The following is a 27269-nucleotide window of genomic DNA, read 5'->3' on the forward strand; positions in this document are numbered from 1 at the left end:
AAATAGGTTAAAAAGGCTAAATGCAATATTAGAGTGCCACATGACAGGACCTCATGCACTCTCGCATGAGGTCTCTGCTTTTATATATATATTGATATTGATTGATTTTTGCGAAAAGTGGTAAATGGCCAATTTGGCCCTTGTGCTAGTGTAAGAGGGGCTGAAAAAAAAAAGTGAGATATAGAATTAGCAATTTCTTTTATTTAATTAGCTTATTTCTTATAATATATAGCTCTTCAAAGCCTCATTTTATCTTGGTACAATTGTACTTTTTATCCACTTCCAGCATATCAGATAATAGCTAATCCAAATGCACGAGCGTTGTTATTTTAATACGTCCATGTTCCTTATCCCAAGACTCAAGCGGACTCATACAATTTTCCAGAATTGCAAATAATTATTTGACTAAAATTATTTTCACACTTTGAGCGATCTTACAAATCTGCAAATGATTCAAAATTGATGGCACGAACGGCTATTGGAATCCTAACACGATGCTTACCATCTTTCCATGTTAGACTTCCAAATTTGTAGTCTCCATTCAGTTTTGAGGTTGAAAAGAAGGTAACTTTGAAGGAAAGAATTTGGGTGGTCAGATTGAAACTCAAAGTTTGAGGCGTAACTGTCATTGTTATGCCATGGGGGGCCTGCACTACAACTTTATACACTGAAGTAACAGGCCCCACATTTGTCACTGTTCTAGTTATTGTTAATGTCTTTCGGAGGTTTGGAATTGTGATAGAAGGGAGGTTGAGGTTCAGTCCAAAATGGCCTTTCTTAGTACAATCAATTGTGGTCTTGGTTAATGTGGTAATGGAGGCACTGCTGTAACCCATGGAGCAGAGGAACTCAACATAATCACCAATGCTAATATTGTAAATCAAACCCGGGTCCACTGCTTTGTTGGGATTAACATTCCCACCACCAACATCAAAGGGGTCAGCTGCCTTGTGGTTGGGGTCGTCTTGAGCTATGCCTGATCCATCTGTTCCAACTTGGGAAGCTGCAATTTGCATAAATGTTGATGGGGTTCATTACAGCTTTATGGTCTTAAAAAGGTCATAAATCATAATAATTAACAACAAACAAATGTTGGTTTCGACTTGCCAGTTGTGACCAGAGCTGATCTTATGGCTGCAGGAGACCAGTTAGGATGTGCAGATTTAATGAGAGCTACAATTCCTGACACATGGGGACAAGCCATTGAAGTTCCTGATTTCAGTGCAAATCCACTGCCATAAGATGGTGGAACTGCAGCTAATATGTCAACCCCTGGTGCTGCGATATCAGGCTACCCCCATCTCAATCAGCATATCATACAGACACAAATTAAGGTTACCCTTGTTAAGTGGAAATCATGAGTTGTGTTATGAAATAGGAATTCAATGTCAAAGAATATTGGTTAAGTGATTAAATTCACAATTTTCTAACAATTTAAGCTTTTCGGATTAGCAGCAATTTATATTGGTATCAAAGCATGTAGTTCTAAATTTGAGCCTAGCTCCACTCTACCTCCCATTTAAAAAAGTTAAGTGGCCTATGTATTCAATTCAGCTTCCTGGCTTTACCTTCAGCACTGCTGGGGACATAGAACTTGGTCCTCTAGATGAGAAAGATGCAACTCGTGGAGATGACCATTTCCCAATGACAGTCCTTGGAAAACTGAGCTTTGCAGTTGGAGACCTTCATAAAGAGGTGGACTAGACCAAGTTAATTTTTTTTTTTTCAATTGCATGAACATGCAATTTGTTATCTACTCCATTCTCCTTACCTTGCCTTTCTGATGTAGGAAAGTATTTGCGTGCCTACTTCATAATCAACTTTGATACATGGGATTAAATCGCATGACTGAATCCCGTCATCACGAAGCTGTGCAAATATGACTCCAACTCCTCCTGCTTCCAGCACAGAATCTGATGCCGAGGCTATAGCTGGTTGTGGTGATTGTGAGAAACATAGTACAATTTTCCCTGCTGCCATTGTTGCATTAAGACTTCCAGGTTGACAGTCCTTGCTTCAAGAACGCACATGATATCAGAGGACAGAATAGAAAATGTGAACCAAAAAAGAGGAAACCAGAAGAGTTCTCACGCTGAATCATCATTGGGATCAACAGCTATGCGTTCTGAGTATGTAAGGCCTGTGAATCCATGATTATGTTTTCCAGTATACATAGATTGGCCCTGAAATAAACAAAATTGTTTTCCATTACCAGAAAATAAATCCTTAGCTGATTGCATTCTATTAACTATTTACTTTACCCATAGAGTGTGGTTGTTTCCAAGTGTAATGGCTGTCAGGAAGGCCCTGTCTATTGTGGTTGCAGCAATGGTGATAACCCAGGGTGCAGTGTTGGCTATTGTTTGTGAGATAGGGCCATCATTTCCTGCTGAACAAACTACGGTGATCCCCTTTATGACTGCATGGAAAGAACCAATGGCAACAGAATCACGATGATCAACGTAGGAATACAAAGGAATCCCATCGCCAAGAGATAAGGATAGGATATCAACTCCATCATGTATGGATTTGTCGATTGCTTTTAGGACGTCAGCATCAGTGCATCCTCCGAAACCAATTTGCCAACAAGCCTTGTAAATAGCTAAGTGAGCAAGAGGTGCTCCTCCTCTGGCTAAACCTGTAGCTAGTCCTCCATAGTTTGCTTTATTAACATAATAGCCAGTAGCTGTTGAAGCTGTATGAGTTCCATGACCTCCTGCATCTCGTGGTGAAAGATACTCCATGTCAGATTCATTGATGGGCATTTTGAGTTGATCCCTCAGTCCTTTTATAAACCAGCGAGCTCCAATAAGTTTCTTGTTGCAATTTGTGGAGTTAAATAGCTGCCCTTGTTGGCAAATTCCCTTCCAGCGTGATGGAATTGGAGCCATACCTTCGTCATTGAAACTCTCAGACTCTGGCCAAACTCCTGCACAAATAAATTTTTTTCTGCACTCTTTAAGTACATTTTTATGTTACTGCTGTTTATTTATTAAAAGACATTACCTGAATCTATCACACCAATGATAATTCCTTTACCCATATTGCTTTTTGTTAGTAGATTTTTTGAAGAATGACGATTGATCCCAATAAAGTCCCAGCTTCTGGTTGTATGGAGCTTGTGAATGCGATTTGGGATCACTTGGACAACTCCAGGAAAATCTGCAATTTTATCAGTGACATCTACTGGTTGTGTTGCAATGAGCTAGCTCAGTATGTATATTTTTTTAGTAAATTACCTGCAATTGCTTCTGCCTGAGATTCTGTCAATCTTGCCGCAAACCCAGAAAAGCCATGTCTATAGCTGTAAAGTATGGAACTCTTAGCAGCTTCCTTGCTTCAATACAAACAGAAGAAAGTTTATTAATTTCGCAGCTCCTGCTACTAACAGTAGAAACATTTACAGTTATTTCAACAGAAAATGCTGAAGTCAAACCTTCCTAGCAAGTTTGATAGCATTTCATGGTGAGACCGTTTGGTAGTAGCTGGATCCTCATACTTCTTTTGACCCAGGTACACAATATGTACCTAGACACTTAACTAAATAAGTACCTGTGCCAAAAGAAACGAAAAAAATACAGAGCTAGAACTTGAAGTTGCATATTTACACTTACACTACTGTTGGCCTCAACCAATATCACAAAGACTTTAAGGTGGTTTTGCAGTAAAAAGAGAGAGAGAATCAAAAGAATGTGGCTTTTTCTTGCCCATTTCCAGTTTCTTGGATTGATATCCATTTGCAAATCATACAAGAGATGTTATGACTATGAGATTTCCTTTTTGTATTTTATTTTCGGATATAAGTTCCCTATGTGTGTTTGGTTTCTCTTTTTCAAATTTGCAAGGTTTAAATAAGGTATTTCTATATCTATGATGATATACTAGAACTTTAACAGACATGAGGAAAGAGGAACATCTTTTTTCTGGTGTACTTTTTGCTCTTTATTCTCAACCATTGATAAAGCAAGCAAATTGTACTGTTATTGGATAGTGCTGGGAGTTGAAAAATGCTAAGGCAGGCCTTCCCATTAGAGTTTACATATTGGGTATATTGCATACCATGTGAAACATGATTTTGTGTTGAAAGATTGATTGAAAATTGGAATTGTTCTTTTTATCTACTTTTCTGAGCTTTTTATTTTGTCAACATGGTTGTCACCAAAAGCTTTTGATGTGTATTTGTTAAGCATCAGTGTCAATTACTGCCAAGCATAATGCTAAAGGACTCAATAGAAGCATGTTGATCATGCTTTTTGTTTATCAGCTGCATGATTTTATGAAAGGTCTCACCTATATTAATACGAAAATGTGTTGTCCTTCATAAAACTGCTTAAAGTTCTATTACTTGATCATAGATATAAAGTCTTGTTTTCTGCCTAGTCGTGTTGATGGTCTGCAGTTGAATGATCTAGATGAATGATGGTGATGTTGCACCATTTGGTGTAGACCCCTTAACCCACTTTCATTGTAACACCTTTTTTTATGAAAGCCAAGCCACAAGATTCCCAAACCACAATGTCCAAGTGGTGCTTTTGCTTTTCTTGATTCTCCATTGTCATGAGTGGGACTTCTTTTTCAAGGAAAAGCAGGATTGTTTTGGGGGAAGGTGTCATGGTACTGTAACTATTGGATTCAGAAAGGTAGGAACAATAACAGGCGTGTCCTTGGGACCATATTTGGGATGATCTCAGGAAAAGCTGTGGTCCCAATAGACATCTTGCTCTTTAATCAAGCATAGTTCACGGTCAGAAGATCCATTAATATCTTGGATATTTCCCCTACACAGTCTGGTAGAAATTCACACTGAAGGTTACTCCATAGTCCATATGCTACTTGTGATTTATTGTAGCAGATGCAGGGCAGATATTTGACAATAAAACGAGCATTTGGATACATAACTTTACTAAGAGCATCAATGTTTGTCCTTAGCAACTGACTTTGGAATATATGTTGATGTTTAAATTTCCCTGTAAATGAGGCTGCATGAAAGTAATCAATGCAGCCAATGCAAATGTCAAAAATATGTTCCCAAAGGGAAACTTCTGTTATGGACTGCATAGAGCCTGTAGAAAATTACACGCACCTGTTGATTTAATTAACAATTGTCAAGTTATAAGGCAAGTTACATCGAAAGCTTGATATAATTAAAATATTGATACAGAACAGCAAAACCTGCCTTCACTCTGGCTGAAATGCCACTCATTTTCTATTTCATAGTTCAAAATTTTATTTTTCTTTTTCTTTTTGGAATGAGGATTTTAATTTTTAATTTTCATCAGCATAAGATTGTATGATCTTTGTTCTCGCTGATATGGGACTTGTCACAGTATGCAGCCCATCAGTCCAAGTTAGGCTTCCAAAATAGTATCCTGTGTTCAACTTGCGGGTGGTGGATACTGCAACTGTGAAGGAGATCTTTTTGGTAGTAGAGTTGAAAAGCAATATATCAGGTCTTACAGTTACACTTATGCTTGGAGGAGGCTCTATCTGGGCTCTGTATATAATTGAAAAGCAAATGCCTTCTTATTTTTGTAGTCTACATTTTTATTGTATATTGTAAAGAGAGACATGACATATATATTACATCATTTGATTATACTATGGAAATATTCATATCATATATTTGGCTCTATAGGCTTATAGTTCATTTCATGTTTCGTATTGTCATAGAATTATTGAAGGTGTTGAAGGTTTATAGAAGCGTGATCAGTTTCATCTGATTTAGTCTCGTTACTCAAAAAATTACATTCATGATGAATTTCTAGTGAAGAGAGGACAATGTAAGCATATCTATATCCATTTGTTATGAATGCAAAAAGTTCTGTAATTTCAGGAAAGCATTTGGGGAATTACAAATAGCTAAAACCTAAAAGGGAGGGGGTTGTGTGTGCGTATGAAAATTATAAAATAAGTTGAAAAGATAAGAATGCACAATGAACAAATCAAAACTATTGAATCAGTCAGTCTTCATTTCTAGGACTCCAAGAAGCCTGCTTTTTCTTTCTCTTTGAAGGATGAGATAGGAACTGATATAGGGCAACCAATCTTCAGTTTTTTCTGTTAAATCTAATGTCCAATATTGCACCCTACATGAAAATCTCAGGATTATGATGTTCCGTGGTGGCATTTTGCTTTATAACATTGGTCATTTCATTTCTACTGCATTCAACTACAGAACCAAAAATTCACTGAATCCAGTCATTCACAATGTGAAAATAGATTATTTACTAACTTGAGTTTTGCTTCTATTGTAGGTAAAGAGATTTCCTTTATTTGGTTCAATTGTACATGGTCATTATCCAATTATTTTTGTTGCAGCTCATGCTTTCATTGAAGCCAATAATTAATTATGTATTACATTATGTTCTTAAACACGGGTTTCCTTTGTTTAAGAGGTCATCATGTCTACTTGGATAATGCTGAATAGTTGTTCAAATCCCAAGATGGATTAAAAAGATTGCATATAAACTTATAACCTTTATTATTATGGATAAGATGGAGACCCAAGACAATTCTCCAGAATGAATGAAAATTTGAATAAAAGCTATGAATAGTAGAAAAAGCAATACCCTTGTGGTGGCATTAACATGAAATTAAGAACCTCATAAATCCGCAATTTTTTAGTTATCATCAGCATAAGATTGTAAGAGCTCAGTTCTCACAGACAAAGGACTCCTTACAGCATGCACTCCATTAGTCCATGTTAGGCTTCCAAAATAGTAGCCAGTGTTCACCTTGTGGGTTGTGGAGATTGTAACCTTGAAGGAGATCTTCTTGACAGTAGAGTTGAAGACCAAGACATCAGGCTTTACCGATACCATAATGCCAATTGGAGGTTCAATAACAGCTCTATAAATGGTTTTCAAGGCTCCAACATTTGTAACAGTTCGGGTGATAGTGGAAGAATTTCTGAGATTTGGTATGGTTATGGAAGGTAGATTTACATCCAAAATGGAGACTTTAGTACTGGGGCACACAGTGGATTGCCCTGTGAGCCGAGAGATAGCAGAGTTGTTGTAAGCCATGGCACAGAGGTAATGTATATAGTCAGTTGTGCCCATGTCATATACCAGTCCAGGGTCTGCTGCCCCATTTGCATTTACAATGCCACCTCCAAAGTCAAATGGATTAGCAAGGTTTTGAGAAGATCCCTCGGCAAAGATTGGTAAACCAGATGGACCAGTCTGCCATGCTGCATTAGGATTTGTAAACATCCACACATGATCAGTAAGTTTAATATACATGATTATCTGAGTGGCAATGAACCATAAAAGAAAAAAGAACTCGCTAAATGAAGGTTATCAGCATGGAAGTACCAGTTGTGATAAGAGCTGATTTAATGGCTGCTGGGGACCAGTGAGGATGCAACACTTTGAGAAGTGCCACAATGCCTGAGATATGAGGAGTTGACATTGAAGTTCCAGATAGCATGGCATATCCACCATCCATAAATTGACCAAGGGGAGAAGTGGCAGCTAATATGTTGACACCAGGTGCAGTTATATCTGGCTGTCCCACATAGAAATAACAAGATAGTCTCAAAAGAATGTAGTAAGAAACCCTGCACTTCCTGATCAGGCTAAGTTGGACACTCAAACCAGGACCCAAGTAGAGTATGTATGTGAACTTTTCTTTAAATACCATGTAGGGCAGGGTAAAATAATTAGACACATTGTAAGTCATTCTGATAATGAGGTAAAATGCAAACAACAATCTGTTACCTAAAGTATTTTTAAAATCATTGAAGAAAAACAGGATAATAAGGCAGAATAATCAAAGTCATACTTTGTAGTAAAAACAAACCTTGAGAATTGCTGGTGCAATAGAGTTAGGCCCCCTGGATGAGAAATAGGCCACCTTGGGTGATACTGGCTTGCCCACAATTGTTTTGGAAGGGCTTAACTTTACTAGAGGAGACCTGTGAACTCCATTCCCATACCCTCAATCAAAGGATTAGATAATAATCACGAAGTAAAGGAATTATCATAACTGCGTTGTTACCTGGTAGACCTGATGTAAAATAGTATCCTGGTGCCAATTTCATAGTCAACTTCAATGCATGGGAAGTCAGCGTCACATGAAGAAAAGGCATCACTGGGCTTCTTGGCAACAATAACCCCAACACCTCCTGCTTCTTTTACAACTGCTGATGCTTGTACTAAAGCAATCCGACGAGCAGTTGAAGTGAAGCAGAGCACCACCTTCCCAGATACTGAAATGTTATTGAGTGAAAGGTCTTCACACATACTGCAAGTGTAATCAAGAAAAAAGAATCATGCTTCAAACTAACTTGCTAATCACAACCATGCTCACATAAAGAAACACTTCAAGCTACCCTGCTGCATTAGGATCAAATTCTGTGGATTCCAGGTATACCAAGTCTGTAAAACCTATCTCCTTTCCTGTAAAAATGGCTTGACCCTACAAGAATAATCACAAAGCCAATTACTTCATTTCCATGCTCAAAAGAAACTGTGATGAGACTGTTTGAAATTTCAATATGCAATTTGCCTTACTCACAACCATCATACCAGTAAAGTTTTATTGTTTCCAAGTGTAATGGATGTAGGAAATGCTCGATCCATAGTGCTTGCTGCAACAGTTAAGATCCATGGTGCTGTGTTATGTACTGTATATGCTGAAGGTCCTTCATTTGCAGCTCCACAAACTACAGTGATGCCCCTAGCCACAGCATGGAATGAACCAGTTGCAATGCCATCACGTTCATCAACATCTGAGAACAGAGGAATGGAAGACCCAATTGACAAAGATAAAACATCAACCCCATCATGTATGGCATCATCAAAGGCTTTGAGTATATCAGCTGATGAACATTGGCCTCCAAGTATATCCCAGCAAACCTTGTATATGGCTAAGCGAGCACGAGGTGCACCACCTCTAACAGTTCCAGATCCAAGGCCCTTGTAGCTAACATTGCCCACAAATGAACCACCAGCTGTGCTGGCTGTGTGTGTGCCATGTCCATTTGCATCTCTTGGAGATAAAAATTCTTGGTCTCCAGATGTGTTCAATGGCTTTCCGTACTCAGCAAGAAATCCATTGATGTACCATCGCGCTCCAATAATTTTCCTGTTGCAGTGTGTTGAGGCATTGAATTTCTCCCCAGATTTACAGACACCCCTCCAACGAGGTGGAACTGGCCCAAGGCCTTCATCTCTGAAAACTCTGGACTCTGGCCATAGTCCTGCCTCATTAGGTGACTAGTTGAGTATCGATTATAGACATGTAAGAAAGAAAGAGAGAGATTATCAAGATGGTGAAGTTTATGAACCTGTATCAAAGACACCAATGATAGCTCCATCACCCATATTACTACTGTGAAGAATATTGTTAGGAGAATGAGAAGAGAGACCAAGAAAATCCCAGCTCCTAGTTGTCTGCAGCTTGTGAAGCCTATTTGGTATGACTCGAACAACACCAGGCAACTCTAAAGCAGTCACATGAACAATAATTTAAAAAACAATGATAAGCACAATATTATGTTAGTAATCACAGACATGATTTAGACTTTAATTAGACGTGTCATCAACTTCTTCATGGTATTTAATTGTTTTAGTTGGTACCAGCAAGTTTTTGTGCTTGAGACTTCGTGAGCTTGGCTGCGAATCCAGAGAAGCCATGTTTGTAACTGTAGACCATCAAGTCTGACGCCATTTCATTGCTGCAGAAAAATCAATTATTATAATTATTAAAAAAAACATTTAAGTCAGATTTGATTGTATTCTCAACCGATAAGTTTATGCTTTTTTTCCCCTTGATTTATGTCATACCTCCCTACTACTTTTGCAAGCATATCATGATGTAAATCTGTGATCAACTTGGGTTCATCGTACTGCCTCTCTCCCAGATAAATTATGTGAACCTGTATATTGGAAAGGAAATAGTGGACACCCAATTAAGGACTTCTTAAAACTAACAAAATTAAGAAAAATAAATTGTTGCTGGATATTGGTTGAATATTGTGTACATTGCTCTTAGCCTCCACGTTTGTTATGATGCCCTCGCCATTCAGAACCAAAAATAGATATACTAAGACAAACAAGGGACTCATTTTGTTGCCCATATCATCTATAACAGTTTTGAGCTAAAGATAGGCAGGCTGGTTAAACTTAAAGATCAAGTATGATAATATATGGGTTGGAAATCTTGAGCTAGAAATCACAGGATAAAACTTGGAGTTATGAATCACTTAGAAGCAAGTACCAACCATAGAAACTCAGGTGGGCTTTGCAGATTATGTTACTTTGTGCTGTTTTTTACAACTAGAATACAATTTGGTCATGAGAGGTTGGCTGCACCTCAACGCTGTACAAAGTGGAAATTTAATATATAATATTAAAAGGTCAACCTTGACTCAACTAAAAATGATTTGACCGTCACTTCTTTGCAGATAACGGACTGTCATCATGGTGGCTGATAGAGTCGTTAATAGTAATCACTCACGCACGTACTCTCACTTACCGTACACGCCCTGGTCCGGAAAATATAGCTTCAATGTCTTCCTTTGGAGAGTGCACTTCACGCAGTTTTAACGTACGCCAGCTTTTTGTCTTTTTCTATTTTTTGAAATGAAATCATGGGAACACGAAAAAGGAAAAAGAAAATACAGTAGATGAAGTGGTGAACAAGCATAGAAAAGTACACCTCTCTATTGAAGCAGAAGTCAACTGAAGGCTACGCGCATATACATTGATAAGTATTGGTACTTTGTGCCATAGTTTGCAATTGTTGATTATTAGAGTTGCTGACATTTGTGTCCCAAAAAGATAGAGCGATCATTTTTTACCCTTTTTTTACCGTCATACACTTTGTCACACCTTTTATTTCAATTTGATGATATTGATAAACCATCCTTTTTATATAGACACACCACATTTTTCTCTACCTCTCACAATCAAAATCAAAATTGAAGCACAAAAGTTGTGTTCATACTCCATAGACTCTCTGTTGGTCCATATATATCTTATTGCGAAATAAATCGTTAACTAAAGATGTTTTAGTGTTTGAGTGTTGGGTACTATAAAATATTGAATATAAGAATCTCCTAAAAGCTCTTTAGTGAAACTGTCAAGCGCAATTTCCGCTAAAAGAGCTTTAAGAATATTAAAGCACTTTTTGTAGCACTACAGGAAACCCCTAATCTGAACTATGAACCTTCCTATATGAAAGGAAGATGTAAAGCAGACTCTGCCAACAATCAATTACCATTCGAAAGGGTTCATTCATTCTGATAACAATGTTACCAAAGTTCTAATATTTAACGCATTTAGCAGGCTTACTTGCGTTTCAGAAACATTAAAAAGTATGATATCCAAAATTCATCAATATCATGTAAAAAAAGGTCTTAATGATATCATTGAATATAGCCAGCGACTTCTCTGTGCATTAAAATCATCATAGGCACTGGCACCAAAAGTCTACAATAAAAAAGCATATCATAAGGTAGGTAGCTGGTGTTCCACATTATCAAGAAAATGTCAACACCTTCTAGAATGGAACACAATATTTTCCATCCAGATGGCTACTTTCTTGTCCACAATAAGAGCATATCACCACACTTTCTCTAAGCATTCCCTATCATGGTGCACATATACAGGACCAGACTTTTGGCCTCAAACTGTCATACAAATACCATATATTTCTCAATGGGGCACTAGTTAAATTTAAGCATTCAAAATTCGTGCCCTGCTGCATTAATCCAGAAGCTTCCAAATACAATGCATCATGATAGTTGGTGGCTAGGACTAACAAATGGCGGACAAGCCAGGCATTCATCCATTTAATTCTTTAATTTAAGAGGGAAAATTCAACAATGAAGGAGATAGTACAAATCTTACACTGAACATATTGACAAGGCTTTGGTAGAGTTTCTTATAGGGCCCACAATCCCCTCTTCCCCACCCCCGCCCCCCCAAAAAAGAAAAGGAAAAAAAAAAAAAGGTGTAACTGATTTTGTTTTTTCATGCTTTAAAAACAGAAAATGAAACAGCAACAGAGCTAAGTAAAGCAAAGAAATCACACTAAAAATTAACAAACTCTATTGCCTTATCTGTGTATATAATTCAATTAGTATGTCTTACTCTCAACTGAAAATTTCTTTTTTTGGTAAGTCCCGGCTGAAGAATTTGGTCACCAAGCACCAGAAGCTGCCTCCTTTACAATGAGATTAATGCCATGAACCCAGAGTTCCAATTTAGCATAAGAGCTTCCCTCAAAGTGAATCTCTCTCTCTGTCTCAGTCAGTACCCGAAAAACTAATTTGTTTCCATTCCCAGTACCGTTCCTCTGATTCTTTAAAAAGCGTGCACTTGGCCCAGCAACAGCCTCCTTACACACCACATTCCTCTGACTAGTTTTTCCCCATGACAACAAGCCAGATTTGAGCATCCGAACCACCTTCATGTGTGAAGAACCTCTCCCCTCACGTGTATGCTTGCAGAGCTCCTCCCCTAGAAGCACATGAGAACGAGCTAAGTGATCAATTATCACACCTTCTGCATTCTTACAATTACTGCTTTTCCTAGCCAGAGATAAGGCTGTCTCCCCACTGCTATTGACAATACCACAATCAGCACCTCTTTGTAGTAACAGCTTGCAGGCATCAGCATGGCCTTCCTTCGCTGCAACCATGAGAGGTGAATGCCCATTTTCATCCAAAGTATTTACAGAGAATCCCATTTTCAAGAGCTCAACTACTGCAGGCAAATTTCCTATTTTTGCTGCAAAGTGTATAGCTCTAAATTCTGAATAGCCTTTGAGTTTATTAGCAAGCACAGCATCAAGCAATATCTCCTCAAACCGAATCCTGGCACCATCAAAGGGATGATGCTGCAAGAGACACCCAATTGTCTGCCCCTCCCTGCTCTTTACACTGATGTCAGCTCCAGCATTTAAAAGGAGACGGAAGGCCTCAGTATGTCCAGCCTTCACCACAATCAGAATAGGTGTCAAACCTAAGCCATCATGCTTACTAATATCTTCAGAAGAATCTGGGAGGACCGTTTGTAGAAGCTCCACATTACCAGTTCCTGCAACAAAGTGCAGCAAAGAGAATACCTCAAGATTGCTGGAGAAGATCTTTTTTCCGGTTTGAATTGCCTGCTTAAGGATATTGACCAAAGAGGACCCAAAGACACTTCTCTTTGCCAATTGCAGTGCAGTGTCCCCATAATTGTTGGTCAGACCCAAATCGGCACCTGAAATTATTAGTTCCAAAAAAAAGTCAGCCTGATCAGATTTGGCAGCCACCATCAGGGCAGTATCACCAATTTCAGTTCTCGAATTTACTTGGCAACCATGCAAAATCAGCTGTTTTAAAATGGGAAGGAAGCCCATTCTAGTAGCCAGATGGAGAGGATAAAATTCATGTCCCTTCTTGGTTCTTATGGGAAACTCAACATCAGCGCCAGCATTAAGGAGCACTCCAACTGCATCAGGATTCTGACAAAGGATTGCATGACAAAGAAGGGTTCTCCCCTGCTGTTGACTTTCAAGGGATGAAATTTGGTGCTGAAGCAAGAGGTTTAAAATTTTTCCACTTGCTTCATAATACTCCACTGCACACCAAACTTCATTATATGGCTCACCCAAGCATGCACCAACCCTTAACTCCTCTCCAGAAAAGATATCCCACGACCAAGCTCCCAGCCTGACATGGCAATCAGTTTTTGCACCTGCCTGAACACATACATGTGAAATCCAAACTTTAATGGTGGTATTGAAATGAAGACAGAGGAACGAGCTTTGCTCATAATCCAAGACAGACATGCAAAATATCTTTCAGTTGTAGATACATTGAAGGAACTCTAATATACATGTATTATTAGACTTGAATGTTTAATAGTTAAAAAAAAGCTAAAATCAGATAAATATAAATGCAATCCTGTGATATAATGTGATTACTATAAAGAAATGTGTATAGGAAAAGTAGGTGATTAGTTCAAAGATGATTAAATCAAAGAAATATGTAGAGGAAATGGATGGACTCATTACCTCCAACAAGAATTTAACCAGGGGCACTTGTCGGCTCACAATTGCAGCCACCAACGGTGTGCAGTCTACATTAGCATGCAATGCAGGCTTAATCGAGCGCAAGAGAACCCTATCCATGCAATTTATGTCCACTCCATTCTGTAAGAGTGAAAATCATTTAACACAGATCGCTCCCAAAAGAAAATTTATTGTACCAAAACTTCCAATACACACCTTAACTAAGGCAGTCACTACATCAACAAATCCTCTGCAGCTTGCAGATACAAGAGCATGTTTGGCCACATCTTGTCCCATCATCTCTGAACATATCAGCAACTCTGCAGCTTCAGCCTGACCATAAAGGCAGGCCTCCAGAAAGGCACCTTCACAAGCTGATTGAGATGCACCTGCCTTAAGAAGCATATCGAGGAGGACACAGTGACCTTCACGAGCTGCAGCAGTGGTTGCAAAGCCCCGAAATAACTCCTGGTTTACATCAGCTCCAGTTGACTGTAGAAGAAAACTCATAAGAAAAATATTGGGATATATAGCACAAGTTGAAAGGTGTATATTCATCGGCAATCAACACATGGGAAAATTTTGTAAAATAATATCTTTTTAATATTAAATATTTAAATTGGCACTGTTTGTTTTGAAGTTATTTGGGAATTTAGCCTTTTACAAGCACAATTGCAGAGCCTAAAATCATTTTTGTTTAAACATAATTTCAGCAAACTTGGCTGGATTTTAAGTGTCAGCACATAAAATGATGTTTCCAAGACACGATTTTAGAAAAAATACTAGAAACCCAAAATGTTTTACAGCATTGCCAATTCAAATAATTATTATCAAAATAATATTATTATTTTGAAAATTTTGCCACATTTGCTATAGTCCTATATACTATGATAAAAAAGCACACCTCCAGTTAACTAGAGCATGAATCACCAAAACCCAATGTTTGAGAAACAATCAAAAGTCATTTAATTGTTAAGGTGCACTAATATTGTAAATTCATGAAATCAATACTAGAAAACCAATGCCCACTAATGGTATGTTCACGTTGGAACCCCAAAAAGAGAAAGATCAAGACACAGAATATTCAATTCAAATTTATATTGCATTTGACAACTTCTAAATTTCATCTTTTGTATATATCAATTTTAGTACTCCCAGCAGAGCTTTTCTTTCAAATGTTCATATCCTGTTCTAAGAAAATGACTCAAATGATCACGCCACTATTCTAAATATAATTTGTACCTTAGAACTGACAACCTAGATAAATGATTAGATTTAAATAGGAGAAAAGAAATGGAAAAATATTGTTGCAGAAGTCCTTAATTTTATACTTTGTTGTAGCCAATTGGCCACTGATACCCAGATCAGATGTTAACTGCATAAAATATGGTTGGCTTTCGTGTATATTAAAAATCCCAAAGCCAAGAAAAACCAGGCACCCCCTATTCCGCAACAGAGATTGTTTACAAGACCACTGATTTTGACAAAATTTAACTAATTAAAAATTATATTTTAACATATAGAAGATGGATTTAGAGGAGGGCCTTGGTGTAATGGTAAGTGCCTTTCACTAAAAAGGACCAATCGCAAGTCAAAATTTAGGAACTAGCCTCTCCAAAGAAAACATTTGGGGTAAGGCTGCCAACCAATCACCTCTCTCTAACCCCCCAAAAGTGAAGGCTTTGTGCACTGGATAGAACCTTTTAGAACATGGATTTATGCTTTCTTCATTGGTGCAAGTCAGTTTATTTCATACCATGATAGCATCACAGGTAATAATTGATCAAAAGGGGTAGATGCAATTCATGATCCTTGACATCAAATTAGAAAGGTAAGGACTAAGGAGTCTAGACATAATAGCCAATAAAAGCAAAAGGGGTGTATGCATGAACAGCTCATGAACATGTCACTCAAAACCAGAAACAAGGTCTACAAAGATTAATGATAAACTATCACTTATACCAAAAACTTAAGCTAACAAGTAATAAGAAATTATGGATTTAATCACTTACCTTTATTCTAACAACTAAAAACATTATGAGCCCAAATCATTTTGGCTACAAGCGCAAGGCTTGGAAATTGAAATATAGTAAAATTCACTTTAGCTTTTCATGCTCTGAATGTCACAAATAAATTATTATATAGATACCATACGATTGGAAACCTATGGCAACTGCTCCATAATGAATGTTACAATTTTTAAGGACAGACACAAAAAATGCATTATGGAAGTATGGAACTATATGGAAAAATGAACAAATAAACAAGTGCAAACCAAGACCATACAAGGAGCTTCCGGGCAATATCAACGTGACCCGAATGAGCAGCAGCAAAGAGCGGAGTGACATCGGTGACAAAGCCCCTATACTCAATCTCAACCTCATCAGCCTCTTCCTCTCTCAGCACAGTCTCAATGCACTTGACTCTCAAGCTCACTGTCCCAATATAGTTCACGTCCACAGCCTCCAATGCCAAACACTCTGTCACGAACTCCAAGTCCCCACTTAGAGCAGCCTCTATGAGCCTCTGAGACCTCAATGAAAGCTCGTCCCTGTCCCTCCCACTCCCACCGACAAAACTGTACCTTCCCATCTGCTTCTTTCACTGACACACCGACGACCCCAATGGAAATGGAACCCGAATAATCCAAATCTTTATACAAAACCAAATCTTGATGAAGATATCAATACAATAAAATAATATATATATATATATATTATATATATATAGCATTGTTGTACTTTGTGTAGTATTACAAATAAAAAATAATAATGATCAATTATTTACTAGAAAAGTCTGAGAGTGAAGGGTCTCAGATTGTGCGCTTTGTTTGGCTTTATATGCAGAGAATAATACAACTACAACAAAGCGAGAAGTGAGAAGCAAATGTTTAATTTTACAGTACATACCTGGGCTCAAGTTACTATGTTAGTTCTTTGTTCCTCATCAATCTTCTTTCTTCTGCTACCTAGTCTTTGTCAAATGTTTCTACGGCTCTACCAGACAACATGGTAGTAAAAAAGAGGGAAACTAAAAAAGGTTTAAACTTTTAAAAGCCCCCACACCAGTAATAATGGTATAGTTAGATTGAGAAATTCACTAAGCAGCAAAAGTGTGGGGTAATGGGTGAAAGAGACAGATGCGGTAGAGAAACAATGGAATGGAACATAGAAAAGGGGCTGAGGTTGACTTCGGAGAGGGACAGGACTAGCAAGTAGCAAGAGATGGGCTCAAACTTCAAGGTGTGTGTGACTTGTGCAAAGTCCAGATTGGATAAATTTTCCCTTTTGCCAAAATGTCATCTAGATGCCAAAGTTGCCAATAATCGCGCTAAGTGCTGTGTGCAACTGCAAATGCTATCAATTCCACAGGTGGTGGAAAATTTTAAGGAGCAATGATTATCACGATCGCTATTGCACACAATCTGTACGCATAATACAAGTTTTGGAATCACTTTTTGTGTTTCTTTTATATTTCACAAATTATGTTTAGTTACAAAATTAGTTGTAGTCTTAGATTACAAAGTTAATATCTTTGTATTAGAGATAAATTTTAACAAATTCACCATTGAATTACATCTTCTTCTTATAGCATTCATGCTTGCAAAATTTTAAGAAAATTAAAGATTAATAATTATGTTATCAATAAATTTTTTAAATTACAAGTTTTTGTAATTTAAAATTATGCACAAAATATAAGCTTATAGATTATATAGTAAATAATATCTAATTAACACAAAATTTAATGTGTATTAAGAGCGTAAAGAACATGTAATTCAACGGTTAGATTTTCAAAATATGCTGTAATTTTTATTTTATTGAGTGAGATTATAGCCTTAAACTACAACCAATTTTGTAATTAAATTTTGTCCTTCCATCAATTATGATATGTTATATAGGGTCTATTTGGATACCTCTTATTTGCTGAAAACTGAAAACACTGTAGCAAATAATTTTTAAACGCCAGCTAATTTTTTGGGCTAAAACCCTGTAGCTTCAACTGAAAGTACTGTAGCGTTTTTGCTTCTTTTTTTTTTATTAATTCCACTACTCTCCCACCCTAACCCTAACACATGTCTTCGAGAACACAATCAGTCCATGCCCAGAAGAGAAATCCACGAGGAAGAGCTCCTAGTCCGTTGCTGGCAAAGATCGGGTTAAGGTTCAACAGAGAGTACCCTTCCTTCCATAAACTCATTTCACCCCTCTTCCAATTTCACTCCTCTCCCACCCTAACCCCTATCTTCGAGAACACAATCAAAGTCCATGCCCAAAAGAGAAATCCACAAGGAACAGCTCTCAGTTCGACGCCGGCGAAGATCGAGTTGAGGTTAAGCAAAGAGTACTCTTCCTTCCATAAACCCATTTCACCCCTCTTCCAATTCCACTCCTCTCCCGCCCTAACGCCTGTCTTCGAGAACACAATCCAAGTCCATGCCCAGAAGAGAAATCCATAAGGAACAACTCCCAATCTGACGCCGATGAAGATCAGGTTAAGGTTCAGCAGAGAGTACTCTTCCTTCCATAAACCGATTTCACCCCTCTTCCAATTTCACTCCTCTCCCACCCTAACACCAATTTTTTTTATGTTTATTGTTACATAGATTTACAGTGCATTTTCTGTTGATTTTTTTTGTTCTTGTTATGTGCTTGCATGTATTTGACTTGTAGCAAATTCTCTTCTTTGTTTTTCTAGTTTCATTCTAAGACATCCCAAAAAAAATTAATGGTTGAGTTTTTCTTGTCGGTTCCTCTATATTTTGTGGAGAGTTTACATGGGTTTATTTATTTTTTGTTTCTGGTTTTGCATAAATGGCACTAGCTTATAATAGGAATTCAATTGTGAGGCAAATACGTGGAGACGTGGGTCACCTAATCAGAACTGGGCATGAACAAATTGCCTTCACCCGGGTATTCTAATGAATTCTCCACTATAAGTTTATTCAAGCACTCCTCTGTTGTTTCCTCTGTTTTCTTTGTTGATTATAGAATTTCTCTGTTTTTAAGTTTTATTGCTTGCCTAAACGCTTCTATAGGATTTGTATAAAGTACTATAAACCAAGTTTCCATGATAACTTGATTTGCAATCTTTGGTCCTGCTTTGTCGTTATAAAGTTAACCAAGCATTCATGATAAGTTTAATCATTGATGATAAAGTGCTGAATCACACAAAGATTGAGATAGAGAGAAACTTAGAAACAGGAAAGAAAAAGTTATAAAGTACACAAAATTAATTGTGTTCTTAGCCAGATTGGCAATTATGATTAAGGATGTGGTCCCATTCATGCATACAACAATAATAGGACTTAAATAATATCAACTCCAACTTCAATCTAATTGATAATTGAAATTTATGCCTGGTTTGGTTTTGAAGAGTCAAAAATGTAGAAGTTATACTTGGAAAATGGTGGTTAACACAATTACTTAGCAAAAGTGCCTGCAATCTCCTGTGAAAGTTAATCAAAATATATTATAAAGGCAATAACATAGAGCTTCAAATGATTTCTTTGTTTTTCTTAAGTGATTGGTAAAACTTGAGAGCTAACAATTGTGAAATTAGGGGTTTGAGGTAACGTGGGTATGAAATCATGACTTTTTCAACTGATATGCAATCTTTTGCTTTGTTTTTTTTTCCTGTGAATCAATCCTCGTAAATCTTTCTTATATCCAAAAGCACAAGTATGAGACTAAAACAGCCTCTTTCTAAAGTCACCCCTCTTCCCCCCCACCCACCCTCTTCTTGTTTTTTTTCCCCTATTTTCTAAGTTCCTATGATCTAAAACAATGATCTTTTATTGTAATTCTCCAACCTCAGGGTCCGTCCGAATGATATTAACGAAGCAGTTTCAAGTCTTATATATGCCTCTTGCACTATAGTTTAAAGAAAATTTTTGTTTTCAAATATTTAGAGATCAGTAAATATATTGGTGTTTCATAGGTCATTATTGTGTAAACATGCTCAACTTATGGTATGATACCCTCAATGTGTTTACTTTATCTTTCAATCATTAAAAAAAAAAAGTGTTTTGCCTTTTTTTTGTTTCTTTCTCACTTCTTTTTGTTTGTTTACTCTTACAAGTACTTTTTTTATAATAGAAATAGTTTGGATTAACAGTAAAGATTATTATATCAAACAAAGATAATTCTAATGTGTAACTCTTGAGGGTCATGCAGGCCTATTTACATGATGGTGTAGAGTAAGTGAGTTGTACTGTTCACTAGTCCAAGCCAACATACTATCTACTACTAGTTCCTACCAATATCGGAAACGAGTAACTATCTCTCCAATTCTGATGGTCATTTCTGTGACAATGATAACTATGTCATTAGGACGTCCCTGAAACTCCATACTTTTGGTAGGAGGTTTTATAGTTGTCGCTATAGGTCGCCGGTAAGTACCATATCCAAGTATTGGCAAAATATTTGTGTTGTGCGTTAAAGAACCAATTCATTGTATTCCTATTTATGTGCTGCATTTTATTGTGCATGATGATGACCGTGCAAGTTCTTCAAGTGATTAGATACCAGCATCTGTTGTACGCGTGGCACAGCAATAGCACCTATAGTTATAGCCAAATTCGAGCGATTGGAGCATGCGGTGGAAGTTGCTAATGAAGAGTTGGAGCAAGCACATGTCCTGACAGACGCGGCATTAGAAAGGGAGCAAGTTGCAAAACGAAAGGCTGAAAGAGCCAAGGCTGCACGTATGATTTCTGAAGAGAAATCAAAGAAGTTTAAGATAGCTCTAATAGTCTCCTGGGTCATGTTTGTAGTATTTCTTATCTTGTCTACTAGGTTTGGGAAAGTCGAAATCAGGCGTGTTTGCCATAATGGGATGTGTATGTATGTAATAATACAGACTTGTATTATTACATTTGTTTTGTATATTAATTGTACAACTTATTCTATATTGCAAGTAACAATTTATGATATGTATGAAGTTGTACTTCTGTTATATATGGAGACGTTTGATGGAGATAATGTTAATGGCCAAGTTGATGGAGATTGTAAGTTATGTTGTTATGTATGTGTGTGTGTGTATATATATATTATATTTATTTCTATTTACACTTTGTCAGCAATTGATAGTTAGGGTTCTTGGTGTCTTTATCAAAAATTGAGGGTAGGTTTTTTTTAAAAAAAATTTCTGGCAGATTATTGTTGCAATCTTAAAATCTTTTGAGTTTGTCTCTTGTTCAGATAAGATTGGAGTCTATTCAGAAGTCCCTTGTAAGCTTGAAATCTACTATTGCAATACTGATGAGTTTCACACGTAAGGATATATACAAATTCATAAATCAAAGGTATTACAATCCTATTTTGTGAACCATCAGTTCTGGTTACCAACAAAAAATCACCATAAAACAAAATGGCATTACATTCAAGTTTGTGAACCATTAGTTATGGTTCCCACAAAAAAATTAGCATAATGTTAATGGTATTTTCAACCACACTAATTTCTATTGTGACAAAAATAATGGTTACCATAATCAATTAAGGGGATTATAACTTTCGTAACAACTTAAGTCCTACGATGGAAGCATCCCACATATCGATGCTGTGATATTGTTCCGAACCACTTTTATCTCAGGTTCGTCCAAGGAAGAGATCACATGTGTCATTTCATCATAATGACCTCCCTCGCTACTTCCAAATGTGCCCTGTGCAAAAAGCCCACGTCCAAGGTCACTATTTTCATGTGCTCTAATAAAATTGTGAAGAACCATTGTAGCAACAATGATGCGTTCTTAAGTACTTATATAAAAGGCTGGCATACTTCTCAAAATTTTCCATCTATTCTTCCAAACTCCTAAAGTTTGTTCTATGACCGAACGAAGTGATGAATGGAGATAATTAAATTTCTCCTCTGGATATTGTGGTAGTCGACCTTGCTGAAAATTGGGTAGGTGGTACCTCTCCCCCTTATATGAGACAAGGAGCCCTCTCTTCATAGGGTACCCTAAATCAACAAGATAATACTTTCCTGCAAACGAGAATGTTTATTATATTAGCATTTTCACTACATAATACATACTTTAATACAGTAATTAAACTGCATATTTACAAACCAGGTGGAGGTTTTGGGAAGTTGTCACTCTCATTATTGAAGCAACTTAAAAAGATTCTTGTGTCATGCGCTGACCCTTCCCATCCAACACACGCGAATGTGAATTTCATGTCAAAATCACATGTGCAAATACAATTCGTTGTTGTGGTCCCTTTCCTTCCTCTGTATGGGTGCTAATCATCAACTGGTAAGACCACGAGGACATGAACCCCATCAATCACACTAATGCAATCCTAACCATTGCCACAAAAATACCATATGAAATTCGATATGTGTTATAACCATAAAGATAAATTGAATAAAATCAAGTGAAGATACCAAATTCACAAAGTACCTTGAAATATGGCCAATATCTATTTGAATTGCGAATATGTTGTGGCAAGTTAGGAAATGCAAGATCAGCAAGCTTGATAATGTCTGCTGGCATAACATTGGCTAACAATGTAACTACCATGTCCACGTGTCGACTTACTTTCTCACCCGAATGCTAAAATATATCCTGCACCATTCTATTACACATGCCACTACCAAGTACCAAGTACCACCAATATCATTGCCACAGACTCTACCAAACAAACTCTTTTGGTACCGTCATATCCATATTGAGTGCGCAATGTATTACACAATTCTCGAAACACATCCAAAGACATTGCGACATTTCCGCTCATTTCCATTTAAAATATATTGTACCCATTTATACTCTGTTTGTAGATTTGTATGCATTGGTACTTTGTTCATATACGTCTCTATGTAAGCAACGACAATTGCATACCCAGTTGAATATGCTGTGAGTACAATGTCGTCACTCATTTCGAAACTGCATATGTTACCGACTTTAATTACATGTACAAAATTTGGAGTGATACTATAATATTACTCCACCTTCAGTAGTAGTAATAGATCTTCATGCTAAGGGAGAAAAAGAACAACTTTTTGAACTTTATATACATGTAGGCTAAAAACAAGTTGTTAAACTTTATTAAACATGTATTAGTACTGGGCTAAAAAATGTGGTACCAATAAATTAACAGTCCTAAAGCCTAAACAGCAGTCTAATGTCTATCAAGTACCCTCACCAACTCATGCAAGCAAAGTGTTTGAATTGAATTCATTGTCATGTGCTTCCATGATTTGATGGCTATGCTAATCAACTAGCTGTCAAACACCTAAAAAAGATACGCCACTTAAATTTGGTTTGGATTGGTTAATTTTAATATGACCATCTAGAGCTAAGCATATGTTTTCATAATTTCATCCAAGATTACTAAAAACTAGTCGCTAACCCGTGCATGCACGGGCAAATTCCAAAAAAGAGAACTCCAACACTTACCCTTACTTATTACACAATCTAGAAACTGTCCTATAGGATATATGTCCTGCCTATTTCACAAAAAGTAGGAATTTGTTCTAACACATCTAAAATCTCCTTCAAGCATGGTTCCTACAACCCAATTGATGCTAGCAACTGAGTTGGCAAACTCCGAAATCAAATCCCCAATCCGCAGTTCATGACAGGAGTGTAACACTCAATAGAGCATGGCAGCCATCCACAATGGGTTTCCTTGGCAATGAATTAATTATGGACTATAACAGGAGAACCATGACTATCTCTAAATATAATGCCCAAACCTGCATAATAGATGGCTTTGAAAAAAGGCCAGTGCCATGTCTAGTTTTGAGATGAGGAGAAACAGGAGCTGCAATTGTTGGGCTCACTTGATATTTTAGCTTATATTTTTTAGCACAGTAAAGCTTATAGATATTTTGGGCTGGTAAGCAAATAAAGTTATTTTAGTATACGTGGGATAAGAATAAGTTGTCATCGGGAAAAAAAGAGTATTAATATTGTATTTATCCTTATTTGTGAGTATTAAATATTTATCCTTATCAATTCCTTTTGAATGGTACAACAATCTTCTCTTGCTCAAGGCCACATTTCATCTTTCCTTGACTGGCTCTTCATTCACCTCCTTAAAGAGAAGTTCTAATTTCATACAACATTGGAAATTTCAAGTAGAAAAATAGCAAGCATATCTTTGGAAGTCTATATTCAATATCTAAAAAGGCTAGTGTTCATTGATGTTTAAAATAGAATTACAAAACCTTATACGAAAAACATATTAGTCCAACAACAAATGACAATGCACACTTCAATGCAATGTGCATTTCTTGTATGGCCAAAATAAAATAAACAAATAGCTACTCAAAAACAAAGCAGGATTGCAATAGCATACTTGCTACAATTTTTTTTTTTTTTTTTGCACAAAGCCATAATTGAGACATGTTTTTTTGTTTGGATAAAATTGCCCACCTATAATTTAAATACATGCAATATCATAAGCCCTTTGTTTGTTCTTTGTATAGTACATTAAGAGAAATACATAATTTTTCATTGGGATAAGTTAAAAATTAAATCTATAGAATTCGGGATCGTATCTCCTACAATTGGTGAATATATGCAATACCTACAACGTAACAATTGTTTCAATAACAAAGTGTGAAATAATTTTTTTTTTTTTTTAAACATACACACACAAGCTCCAACTGACAACCAACTTGTCAAATCCTAAAAACATTTATGACCCACTTCCTAAAAACATTCATGCATTTATCGTCAACAACCAAATAGCTCCAATTCTCAATAATCATGACCAACCACAGCCTTCCAAATTTGGAAAAAATAAACCATTTTCCCATATACTTTTTTCATCAGAAACAAAGAAAAGAAAAGTTGTGATCTCTCTCCATAACTTGCTCTTCGATTTGTTATACCAATGACATATATTCAAGCAAAGACCATGTCTTGAGGGATCAAATAGGATCTGTGACACCAAGTGGGTATAGATTGTTTATGACATTGTCATTTACAAACATAGTTTTGAAATCCGAACCGTTCAAAGAATCGTAAAAGGGAGATATTTAAGGTTTTTAAAGTCGAACTGAGGTCGAACCATAATGACATCATAATTAATTTAATAATTATTTAAAAAATAAATAAATATATTAAATTAGTAAAAATATAAAAATTGACTAAAATAATTCAAATAAATATAAATATCTATATTTCAGATTTTTTTATATATATATATATCATAACTTTCATAAGACAAATAAGTAATATTAAATCAAAGCAAACATAAATAAATATTAAGTATCTCAATCAATGGATGTAAATATATATATATATATGAAATTAATATACTTAAACTTTTTGTTAGAGTTTAATATTCTACTACTTTTTATGCAAATCTTTATTTAAATTATCTTACACCATGTCTAGCCCATTTAATTACCCAATATTATTTTATTATGCCCAACCCCATTAATCACTTATGAAATTCAAAAAAAAAAATACAAAAACTGAAGAGGTGCGGACATTGGTTTGTCCGCCCATTAAAAAACCGTTTAAGTGAAAACACAGCCCAAGGCAATTTACAAAAGAAATAAGTGGTTGAATGGGTCAAGCACAACCAGTCTATCTTCTGCAATAGCCAAAACCCTCACCATGACAATCAAGCAAAGAAGACCAGTAGAAGTGGAGAAAATGCAGCGAGAGCTAGAGAGACAGAGACAATCTCATGGTTTGATAGCATCTCATGGCAGTTGAAACTTCAACAATGGAAGTACACAAAATAATATGTATATATATATATATATATATATATATATATATATATCTTATCTGAACTTGTGAGAACCAAATTACAGATTGTTCAAGCACTTCTTTAACGTTGACAACGTTTTGGTTTGGAGGTTGAAGGGCTTTGATTCTAAAAGCTTTTGGGTTTTTTTTTTTTGGGGTCTGTTTGTTTGCTGAGAACCCCACAACAAATACCCATGGCTTTAAATATGATAATTTCGTGGGCGCTTATTAGTGGGAAGGATTGGATTCTGCATTGGTATGGTTAGGCTGATAGGCTCTTTATCTATGGAGGCAAAGAGATTGCAGATATATATATAGAAAAATAAAGCAATGGGTGTTCTATTTCCAATAAGCAACCATTGAACGTTTTGAAAAAACTCTTGATCGGGAATAGGAAGAACCACCATTAATCAAGAGACAGATTTGAAGAAGGTCTGAATTAATGCTCAATTAGTTGAAAGAATAGCAAAATGTTAATAACAAAATGAAAAGATAATGCGTACCTAGGAGATGAACAGGTATGAAGAAGTGATTTTTTTAGCAAAGTGGCAATTGAACAGGTACGAAGAAGCGATTCAGAGGAGATGAAGAGACCAAGGAGGGAAAATAGAGAGTTTGGCATTAGAAAGGTGAAATTCTGAAGTTTAGAAAGTGTGAAAGACAGGAAGAGCAAAAGGAGGAGGGGGGGACAGAGGAGTTAGCATTAAAGACAACATTAACAACATTAACGTAAGATTGGGCTTTATAGTGCAGAGTTGGAAATTATTTCTTTTTAGTAGTATTTTAAAATTATGAGAAATATTTAGAAAAAGTATTTTTAAATTATGGGAAAAATTTAGGAAAAAGAAGGGAAATGACATGGCTGCTGATGTGGCTCAATGGGAGCGTAGCAACATTAAATACTACGCTTCAGCTTTTAGTAATATATAGATGAAAAGATAATGCGTACCTAGGAGAAGAACAGGTGTGAAAAAGTGATTTTTTTAGAAAAATGGCAATTGAACAGGTACGAAGAAGTGATTCAGAGGAGATGAAGAGACCAAGGAGGGAAGAGAGAGAGTTTGGCGTTAGAAAGGTGAAATTCTGAAGTTTAGAAAGTGTGAAAGACAAGAAGAGCAAAAGGAGGAGGGGGAGACAGAGGGGTTAGCATTAAAGACAACATTAACAACATTAACATAAGATTGGGCTTTATGGTGCAAAGTTGGAAATCATTTCTTTTTAATAGTATTTTAAAATTATGAGAAATATTTAGAAAAAAGTATTTTTAAATTATGGAAAAATTTTAGAATAAAGAAGGGAAATGACATGGTTGCTGATGTGACTCAACGGAAGCGTAGCAACATTAAATACTACGCTTCAACTTTTAGTAATATATAGATTGTATATTCAAATTTAGAGGGGAAAGTATAGAAACTAACTGGTGCTGGGAATCAGATGAGTCGTTTAGCAAATCCATCATGTTGTTACTTGTTTTGAAATTTTGTTGGCTAGGAACTAGTGCATTAAACTTTTACCTACACATATGAAGTCTAAGTCAGTTCAGCATAAT

The 27269-nt window shown here is 36.4% G+C and overlaps 3 protein-coding genes and 1 long non-coding RNA gene across 7 annotated transcripts; 1 reads left to right on the top strand and 3 right to left on the bottom strand.

Annotated features, from left to right (window-relative positions):
* Positions 1-302: 302 nt before the first annotated feature.
* LOC142606956 (subtilisin-like protease SBT3.9) lies at positions 303-4102 on the bottom strand. Of its 2 annotated transcripts, none has more exons than XM_075778339.1 (10): positions 3615-4102; positions 3437-3528; positions 3240-3337; positions 3007-3162; positions 2262-2956; positions 2092-2183; positions 1772-2014; positions 1569-1683; positions 1108-1291; positions 303-1003 (listed from the first exon to the last, which is right to left on the bottom strand). In XM_075778339.1, exons 1-10 carry the CDS (start codon positions 3735-3737, stop codon positions 435-437), a joined length of 2367 nt encoding a protein of 788 aa, XP_075634454.1. In that variant the 5' UTR covers positions 3738-4102; the 3' UTR covers positions 303-434. The 2 variants fall into 2 exon arrangements, with proteins under 2 accessions (XP_075634454.1, XP_075634462.1); XM_075778347.1 differs by having other exon boundaries at positions 2262-2929; positions 3615-4099.
* A 2230-nt stretch (positions 4103-6332) lies between these two features.
* LOC142622598 (subtilisin-like protease SBT3.3) lies at positions 6333-10280 on the bottom strand. 2 transcript variants are annotated; one of them, XM_075796113.1, is made up of 10 exons: positions 9989-10280; positions 9792-9883; positions 9585-9682; positions 9293-9448; positions 8532-9205; positions 8336-8421; positions 8002-8247; positions 7804-7918; positions 7317-7509; positions 6333-7192 (listed from the first exon to the last, which is right to left on the bottom strand). In XM_075796113.1, the coding sequence occupies exons 1-10, from the start codon at positions 10082-10084 to the stop codon at positions 6621-6623; spliced, it is 2328 nt and encodes a 775-aa protein (XP_075652228.1). In that variant the 5' UTR covers positions 10085-10280; the 3' UTR covers positions 6333-6620. The 2 variants fall into 2 exon arrangements, with proteins under 2 accessions (XP_075652228.1, XP_075652229.1); XM_075796114.1 differs by lacking the exons at positions 8002-8247; positions 8336-8421; positions 8532-9205; ... (2 more) ...; positions 9792-9883; positions 9989-10280 and having other exon boundaries at positions 6340-7192; positions 7317-7505; positions 7804-7996.
* Positions 10281-11773: 1493 nt separating this feature from the next.
* On the bottom strand, positions 11774-17240 carry LOC142622599 (uncharacterized). The gene is made up of 5 exons (XM_075796115.1): positions 16920-17240; positions 16297-16662; positions 14227-14502; positions 14014-14151; positions 11774-13698 (listed from the first exon to the last, which is right to left on the bottom strand). The coding sequence occupies exons 2-5, from the start codon at positions 16600-16602 to the stop codon at positions 12151-12153; spliced, it is 2268 nt and encodes a 755-aa protein (XP_075652230.1). The 5' UTR covers positions 16603-16662; positions 16920-17240; the 3' UTR covers positions 11774-12150.
* An 805-nt stretch (positions 17241-18045) lies between these two features.
* Positions 18046-21019, top strand: LOC142622148 (uncharacterized). 2 transcript variants are annotated; one of them, XR_012841872.1, is made up of 3 exons: positions 18056-18501; positions 18832-18920; positions 20184-21019. It is a non-coding gene; the product is annotated as an uncharacterized LOC142622148 (long non-coding RNA). The 2 variants fall into 2 exon arrangements; XR_012841871.1 differs by having other exon boundaries at positions 18046-18920.
* The last annotated feature ends 6250 nt before the right edge of the window (positions 21020-27269 follow it).

This window comes from Castanea sativa, chromosome 1 (genome assembly GCF_040712315.1).
Source record: "Castanea sativa cultivar Marrone di Chiusa Pesio chromosome 1, ASM4071231v1".
Taxonomy (NCBI): Eukaryota; Viridiplantae; Streptophyta; class Magnoliopsida; order Fagales; family Fagaceae; genus Castanea; species Castanea sativa.

What these genes read in the sequence shown, in the direction of transcription:
- LOC142606956 (XM_075778339.1), bottom strand. Translation starts at nt 3,737, where the DNA reads ATGGATATCAATCCAAGAAACTGGAAATGGGCAAGAAAAAGCCACATT. An exon ending in TCAGGCAGAAGCAATTGCAG is followed by an intron (nt 3,163 to 3,239) that starts GTAATTTACTAA and finishes ATAAAATTGCAG; the next exon opens with ATTTTCCTGGAGTTGTCCAA. An exon ending in ATCAGCTCTGGTCACAACTG is followed by an intron (nt 1,004 to 1,107) that starts GCAAGTCGAAAC and finishes TGCAAATTGCAG; the next exon opens with CTTCCCAAGTTGGAACAGAT.
- LOC142622598 (XM_075796113.1), bottom strand. Translation starts at nt 10,084, where the DNA reads ATGGGCAACAAAATGAGTCCCTTGTTTGTCTTAGTATATCTATTTTTG. An exon ending in ACGTGGAGGCTAAGAGCAAT is followed by an intron (nt 9,884 to 9,988) that starts GTACACAATATT and finishes TCCAATATACAG; the next exon opens with GTTCACATAATTTATCTGGG. An exon ending in ATCAGCTCTTATCACAACTG is followed by an intron (nt 7,193 to 7,316) that starts GTACTTCCATGC and finishes ATCCTAATGCAG; the next exon opens with CATGGCAGACTGGTCCATCT.
- LOC142622599 (XM_075796115.1), bottom strand. Translation starts at nt 16,602, where the DNA reads ATGGGAAGGTACAGTTTTGTCGGTGGGAGTGGGAGGGACAGGGACGAG. An exon ending in ATATTGCCCGGAAGCTCCTT is followed by an intron (nt 14,503 to 16,296) that starts GTATGGTCTTGG and finishes TTTCTTCTACAG; the next exon opens with TCAACTGGAGCTGATGTAAA. An exon ending in TGGTTAAATTCTTGTTGGAG is followed by an intron (nt 13,699 to 14,013) that starts GTAATGAGTCCA and finishes GTATGTGTTCAG; the next exon opens with GCAGGTGCAAAAACTGATTG.